The sequence below is a fragment of the Nicotiana tabacum genome, chromosome 6, assembly GCF_000715075.1.
Source record: "Nicotiana tabacum cultivar K326 chromosome 6, ASM71507v2, whole genome shotgun sequence".
NCBI classification, from domain to species: domain Eukaryota; kingdom Viridiplantae; phylum Streptophyta; class Magnoliopsida; order Solanales; family Solanaceae; genus Nicotiana; species Nicotiana tabacum.
This window is the reverse complement of record NC_134085.1, coordinates 152701529-152709736: the sequence shown is the minus strand read 5'-3', so window position 1 is coordinate 152709736 and position 8208 is coordinate 152701529. Positions and strand designations below refer to the sequence as shown.

General features: G+C 36.5%; 1 protein-coding gene across 1 annotated transcript; it reads left to right on the top strand.

Moving 5' to 3' along the window:
• Positions 1 to 2550: 2550 nt before the first annotated feature.
• On the top strand, positions 2551 to 7614 carry LOC107769758 (4-coumarate--CoA ligase 2-like). The gene is made up of 6 exons (XM_016589002.2): positions 2551 to 3843; positions 5887 to 6085; positions 6473 to 6618; positions 6762 to 6829; positions 6928 to 7033; positions 7156 to 7614. Exons 1-6 carry the CDS (start codon positions 2773 to 2775, stop codon positions 7279 to 7281), a joined length of 1716 nt encoding a protein of 571 aa, XP_016444488.2. The 5' UTR covers positions 2551 to 2772; the 3' UTR covers positions 7282 to 7614.
• Positions 7615 to 8208: the final 594 nt, after the last annotated feature.

Sequence of the window (8208 nt, the reverse complement as noted above, 5' to 3'; positions counted from 1 at the left end):
GTGCGTCTAGTAAATTGTCGTAATTACTCGGGAGAGATTTACGGTAGTAAGAAGGCTCATGATCGATAGAGACGATTAAGCAATTCTATGCGAAACATAACAGGAAGGGATTCCATCAATAGGAGAAATCACAACCTTAGATCCTTCTCTTATTTGTTTACAACTCAGTCATAGTTAGGTGTTAGTTTACTTAAATTTATTCAGTTATAGTTAGTAAAAATATCGCCAATTATTATTCAAAATATCTGCAAAGTTGATTACGAAGAATTTAGTGACTCTAACAAGAGTAATTGGTAGGTTAATTCCCTGTGGATTCGACTCTGGACTAAATACTCGGATTATATTTGCAACGACTGCTTGTCCTTTTTATAAGGCATAGTTGGGCGTGATCAAATAGCATATAAGAAACCAAGTAAAAAGAGAAAAGGCAAAAAAAATAGCGAACAGAAATGACATCTCACCTGTAAGGGGCTTGCGTCCATATTATTCATAAAAGGTCGACCATGTGCGGACCCCCGCTGTATGAAGAAGGATGGCACTCACCCACTCGCGGATACCTTCAATAGGTGGAGGGGTAGTTTCGCAGCGGTAAAAACATAATAGGGTTTAGTACTACAACGAAAAGTGGTCGGACATCTCTCCGACTAAAAGTATAGAAACTTATGTGCAAAGTTCCACTTCTCAGGGAACCCCGTAGGATCCGCCACAAGGTGCTCGATTCGCACATAGAAGTAATTCTCGTAGAAGCGACGGTTAGCCCTGTCGTCCATCTTCACCAACAGACTCTTCGACCCTCGATGGCGCATGTGAATCATCGTGTCGCGAATGAGCTGAGGGGCGAAGATATTGAGTATGTGACCCAAAGTGATCTCATGACCAGCGAGCTCCGCAAATTTGAGCAATATAAGGAACAGTTTATACAGGTACAGCGAAAGTTGAGCGGGGCATACCTCATAAAAGCGGTAGAAATCTACCACCAGGAGAGGGAGAGGAAGCGTGTATCCAACAAGAAAGGGGTAGGCATAGAACACGTAGTACCATGGGCGGTCAAAATGGACAATGTCATCCCCTAACGCCGACAGTATTTCGACGTAGCAAGGAATTCCCCACCTAGCCTTCAATTCTGCGATCCTCTCCTCATTTATAACAGAGTGAACAGGTTTCGGCTCCTCCCCGGCGGGACTGTAGAAGTCGGTCCATACTTTCCCAGGGCGAGGCAAGATCTCAGCTACCAATGGGACCTCCTCATCCTTTACGACTTCTGCTCCTCCGGTGGCCAGAACATCACTCTCCGGTGCCGGAATTGTGGCAGAGAGGTCGGCACGAGAAGAATCACCAGCCATTGTGTCAATTTGGTAAAGCGAATGGATAGAGAAAAGGAAAGATGAAAGTTTTCGGCTAACTAGATAAAATAAAAAATTCAAAGTATCAGGAGGAAAAAATATTCGCAAAGTTCATTCAAGTAAAGGGTAAAGAAGTGTGTCAATCGATTGATGTATTCCTTCTATTTATAAGAGACATAAATCCCGCAAACACGAAACGTTTTAATTCCCTAGGAACGTGTGTCATAATGGCGGCAACCACGAACAACGTTTCAATCCAAACGACGTTTCTGTTCCGAAACAGCCGCAACGGTCCAAGGATATTGAAAGGGCGTCGTTACCTCACTTAAACCTAAGAATAAAACCCAATGGGCAGGTAGTCAGATTTCTCTCAGATATGTAACAATCATAGTCCGTCTGTCAGACCCGATAGGGGATGACCCCGGCAGACGGATGGACTAACTATATTGGTCGAAATCTGACCGCTACGGTCGATCCAACTGACATCTCGTCCAAGCGGCGAGGCAGTGAAAGATGACATGGTCTATTCCAAATCTCGTACTCACAATACCCGCCAAGTCAAAAAACAACGTCCAGGGGACGACCAAGGCGGACGTAGTATGAAAGAGTATCAAACCAAGCACATAGCAAAGATTCCATAAATATATATAGGGGGAAAACCTTCCGGAGAAGGGGGGCCTCTTCTTTATCTTTCCTCTCCTCTATAACCTTCATAGTAGAAGGAAGAACAAAGCAATCTCCAAGAGAATATGTAAAGTGGTTTCCTCTACTGATTAATGGGAGACAAAATGAAAAGTATCAATAAGATTGATCACATCTATCTCATCTTATGCATTATTTTTCGATTAGTTTATAGATCTTGAGTTTATTCAATTTAGCTAAGATTTACCCCTTCATTTCTTCTATTGATTTAATCGAAAAGGTTTCAATATTTTTTTGGTCAAACAAATGAATCTCCTCGATTTAAGAATTTTTTTAATTAAATAGTAATTCAAGTTAAAAAATTGCTTTAAATCATATGTTAAAGTATTTTTTTTTTGAATCCCTTATTAGAATATCTTGTTCAGACACGGCCACGTCACTGATCTCTTACTCTTGACCTGCCAGACTTCAGGTTGAGGAAGTCCCAAGTCTCAACTTTTGTAACGTAACAACCCCCTTTGGCCTTTTCCTTCTTTCTCCCCCAACGCCACACGTTTATATACCTACCTAACTCTTTGCACCTTACTTTCCCATGTATTTATGTCACCTTCCCTTCTCCTTACTATAGCAAATCTCTTTTTAAAAAAATTCCTTCTTTGTTTCTCTCACACCCTCACCAGTCACAACTCAAGACTTTTCATTCAGCCATTTTTCTCTGCATAAAAAAAGAAGATTTCTGTTCCAATCAGAACCAAAATACAAACCCCCCCCCACAAGAAGAAAAAAAATGTTGAGTGTAGCTAGTGTTGAAGCCCAGAAAGCAGAGTTATCTTCTTCTGTAATTCCTCCTTCTGATCAATCTACTGAAGAGATACACGTGTTTAGATCAAGATTACCAGATATACAAATTTCCAACAATGTTCCTCTTCATGTTTATTTATTTGAGAGGCTCTCTGAATTTCAAGATAGGACATGTCTTATATCAGGCAGCAGTGGGAAATCATACACTTTTGCTGAAACTCATCTCATTTGTCAGAAAATAGCTGCTGGTTTAACAAATATAGGAATCAAAAAGGGAGATGTAATCATGACTTTTCTCCAGAACTGCGCTGAATTTGTGTTTACTTTTCTCTCGGCTTCTATGATCGGCGCTGTTATAACTACAGCTAATCCATTCTACACAAAAGCTGAAGCGTTTAAGCAATTAAAAGCGTCGAATGCAAAACTAATCGTTACTCAATCTCAGTACGTGGATAAATTTCGTGATTCTGGAGAGAATGACCTTAAAATTGGCGAAGATTTTTCAGTCGTTACAGTCGATGACCCTCCTGAAAATTGTTTACATTTCTATGTACTTTCTGAAGCTAACGAAGAGGAAATGCCAAAGGGAATTGTAATCCAACCCGATGACCCAGTAGCTTTACCATTTTCTTCAGGAACAACAGGGCTACCAAAAGGTGTGATTTTAACTCACAAAAGTTTAATCACAGGAGTAGCTCAATTAGTCGACGGAGACAATCCAAATTTGTACTTGAAAAATGATGACGTGGTGCTATGTGTGCTACCTCTGTTTCACATATTTGCGCTAAATTCAGTGCTTTTAGTCTCGTTAAGAGCCGGAGCTAGTGTTTTATTAATGCAAAAATTCGAAATTGGTGCATTGCTGGAGCTGATACAAAACCACCGCGTGTCAGTTGCTGCTGTAGTTCCGCCCTTGGTTCTTGCGTTGGCGAAAAATCCGATGGTTGATTCGTTCGATTTGAGTTCGATTAGGCTCGTGTTGTCCGGGGCGGCGCCGCTGGGGAAAGAGTTGGAGGAAGCGCTGCATCGTAGAGTCCCGCAAGCTATATTTGGACAGGTAAAATTTTACAGTGCCCAGAATTTTCGTATAGCTAAGCAAACAAAGAACAAACTTACACTTCTTGATTTCTTATTTTGGCCAACAAACTATAACCAATTTAATTTCATGTCATTTGAATGATTTATTTCCCTATTCGTATAGTCAATAATTTGGACTAATAAGTTATACTGTGTAAATAGGATAAATTAATTTTTTTTATATATACATAAATTTTAAATTCCCTGGCGTTAGGGAAATAAAAGTTTACAATCCACTTGACATAAAATTTCAAATTCCGTTGGCGTTAGAATTTCTTAGCAACCAATAGTAGAAGTAAAAAATTTAAAATTTTACATTAATTAACTTAAAATGAAAAAGAGAAGATGAAAGTCTAAGTGGTCGTTTGGACATAAGAATTGTAAAATTTCAGGAAAAAAATAAAATCTTTTTCAAGTGAAAATGGTATCTAAAAATTAAAGTTTTGTTTGGACATGAATATAATTTTGGATTGTTTTTTAATTTTTGTGAATTGATTTGAAGCGAAAATTTTAAAAAATAATATTTTGGAGTTTTTCAAATTATAAAATTCTGAAATTCATCTTCAAGTAAAGATTGAAAATTTCATGGCCAAAAATTGAAAGATTTCGAAAAAAGTGAATTTGATTTTTGAAAAAAGAAAAGTTTTAAAAAAAATTATGGCCAAACGCGCCCTAAGGAAGTCAATTCAACCGGGCAACGGAATGTAAGATTTTAGTAGAAAGTCGTGTTTTTTAGGTAATGCACAAGCTTTTTAACTTTTTTTCTTCTTAAAATAGTGTAGTCACAAGTAGTTGTAATAATCAAGATCGCAAACTTTGTCAGTGTCACCTACCAAAAAGGTCTAATAAACCGGAAAATGCTGTTAGAGGTTCAAATTGAGTGCTGGATATTAAACTTATTGAAAAAGACACTCTCTATATGTGGTATAATTGTTGGTATTTCTTCCAAATTGTCATAATCTAAAGGTAGATCAGACGTAATTAGCATGTGAAATTACGCATAATCTACATGTCAGGTTACATTGACAACTTGCTTTTCTCACATAATAAATAACCGGTTGAATTTATGGATTACACGTAACCAGCATTTGAGATCGAGGATACAACTGGAACGTTCGAATCATTTAATAGTTATTTTTTTTAATAACTAAGTTAGCATTTATTTCTTGCTATCATATTACAGTCTCGTCATATTTCAGACTATTGAAATGGTTGCATTTTCTGAACGTACTAGACAGAAAATTAAATAGCCCATTTAAATATTACTAGTGTAATTGATATATAGTACTCCATATGTTAGTGGTAGATAGAGGCCAATGGCCATTTAATATTAGTGGGCAGGTCGGTAGCACTAGTAGACAGTCTTTAATTGCTCTAGATCTTGCCATATTCACCTCTCATGAAAAGAATAAGATATGTTGATCTGGTCTCATATTGGCATATCAAATACTGAGAAAAATTAATTTCATCACCATTTTATCAAGATTTTTTAAAACTGAATACAATTACTTTTAAACTTGTACTTAAATCTGTTTCCAAAAGTTTGTTCTACCTTTGATTTCAGAAGTGGGACGAATTTATATTTCCAATGTCCTTTGGCAATTTAAAAATATAAAAATATGAGGCTTAAACTAATATTTTTTGGGGGGATTGGATATGTATCACATAGACACATCCTACAATCAAATCTCTCTATAATCGCTTCATTTATTCTGGATTTGTTTGGTTGTTATAGTGAATTGCTAGTATATATAGAGAATATATTTGATAACATAGTATGAAAATTGGTTCCATAAAATTTGACTTTTACACTCATGAATATATAAGGATTGATTTGGTTAAGATAGAAGCCCAAGTTGACCCATTTTAGTGGGTCATATTTGACTTGCGATCATAAAGTATAATCAGGTCACAAACTTTTTGGAAATAGTATTAATATGGAATTTCTATATTTTTACTACTGTAGATCTGAACTATAAAAATTATTTGCGCTTAATTAGTGGAATTGAACGTGAATTGGCAGGGGTATGGTATGACAGAGGCAGGACCAGTAGTAACAATGTGCCCAGCATTTGCAAAGCAACCATTTTCAACCAAATCTGGCTCATGTGGTTCAGTAGTTCGAAATGCAGACCTCAAAGTGGTCGACCGTGAAACTGGTGGCTCCCTTGGCCGCAACCAACCCGGTGAAATTTGCATTCGCGGTTCACAAATCATGAAAGGTCATTAATTTATCATGAGTTTAACTTCTATACACTTGATATTTAAAATAATTATTACTTATAACTTCATTTAAAGCGGTCTATTAAAAGTAAGATTAAGACTACAAGATTGGGAGAAAAAGACTTATTCAAATAGTTGATACAATATATATTTTGTAATTTTAAGTAACATTGTCAGAAGCGGACCTATGTGTGAGGTGTCACCGGACCCCGTAAGCTTCGACAAGAATCTTGTATGTATATATATTTTGATAGTTGTTAATTTAAAATACTTGGCACCTTGAATACTAAAAGCCTATAGGGGCCACTGGTTGAACAGAATACTAATGCCCCCATCGCGTAAAAATCTTGGGTCTGCCTCTGAACATTGTTATATATGTCAAATAGGTTATTTGAATGATGATGAAGCCACTGCACGGACCATTGATGTCAATGGATGGCTCCACACTGGTGATATTGGATACGTAGATGACGATGATGAAATATACATCGTCGATAGAGTGAAAGAGCTCATCAAGTTCAAAGGTTTCCAGGTATAATGCTTAGTATTCTATGGTTTGTAGGATGGATTTTTAGCACAATTGGGTTAGAGCTCACTTCAGGAGTGACATCTAATACAAGAAAAACTAGAATTAGTATACAGATTACTAACCAATTTAACTTTAAATGTTGTTAGGTGCCACCAGCTGAGCTTGAGTCTCTTCTGATAAGCCATCCAGATATTGCAGATGCTGCTGTTGTACCGTAAGTGCAATACAACTCTACACTGATTAATTATACAAATATATGCATGTATTAATTTGAAAGTATAAATTAGGTTAATTGTTTAACAATTTGTGCAGGCAAAAGGATGATGCGGCAGGGGAAGTCCCAGTTGCATTTGTGGTCCGCTCCGCCAATGGTTTTGAAATTACTGAAGAAGCTATAAAGGAATTTATTGCCAAACAGGTATTAATTTTCCGCCACTCAGCACTCTATCAATGCCTGTTATAGCACGTAATTTACCTTATTTTTCAGATTACTAATCCACACGTATCATAGACTTATATGTAACATAAAATGATATGCAGGTGATATTCTATAAAAGATTGCACAAGGTGTATTTTATTCACGCCATTCCAAAGTCTCCGTCTGGAAAGATACTGAGGAAAGAACTGAGAGCCAAACTAGCTGCGCCACCAGCCTCTACCCAGTGAAAACGACCTTTTGTGCCTGTAATTAATTAAGGGATTAGGTCCGTTTTGTATCTGTTTGATGTGATTCTTAATTTTTTTGAGACATATCCCAAAAATATTAATGTCCAAGTCGCTAATGAACTGTAGACGTAGTTGTGTGTGGATTCTCATATCCAATTACTGTGAATGTTTTTTTCTTTGTCTTTTTTAACTTTTGACACTGAATGGTTAAGTTCGTTGGGTTTGTAACTTGTAAGTTTATTCTTTTTCGTATTTCCTCACTTTTTGTGTGAAGCTGTCTCATGTTCTTTGTAAGGAAAACTTTCCGATTATAAAGTTGCTAGAACTCAGCTCTCAGTACTACATATATTGTTCGTGATGACGGTTAATTATTTGAGAAAATTGAATAAAGAAATAATGCTAGTTCATAAACACAAAAATTAAGTAACAAGTTTACGAGGGTTAAAAGAGATGGTGCAAATAAATTAATTTATGCATCTAATCCTTGCGTGTGACACAATGCTGAATCTCTTTTTATACTTGATATATGACCTTATACTATAATGTTTTAAAAATCACACACGAATAACAAATTATTAAGTTAGTTCTAGTATCATGTAAAAAAATATCCAACTTAAAAGTATCAAATGGTACCCCAAGAATTTTGCGAATTTAACCAAACAACCTGCCTTTTATGCCACTATTCAGTATCGACCAAAAATAGAGGTGCACCTCAATTCGTCCCAACAAATTATATTGTGCCTTGCTTTGCTATCATTTCTTTCTTTGATTGGTGGGAATTTGCTAAACCAATTGCATCAATATGGCAAAGAGAACCTATGATTTTATTTAGCCATTAAAAAAAGAGCAATTTCCTTCTTTCCCGGTGGCTAATAACATGAAATGCTTTGCATGTGATGCAACAATTGAGGATTAATTAGCCTCTTT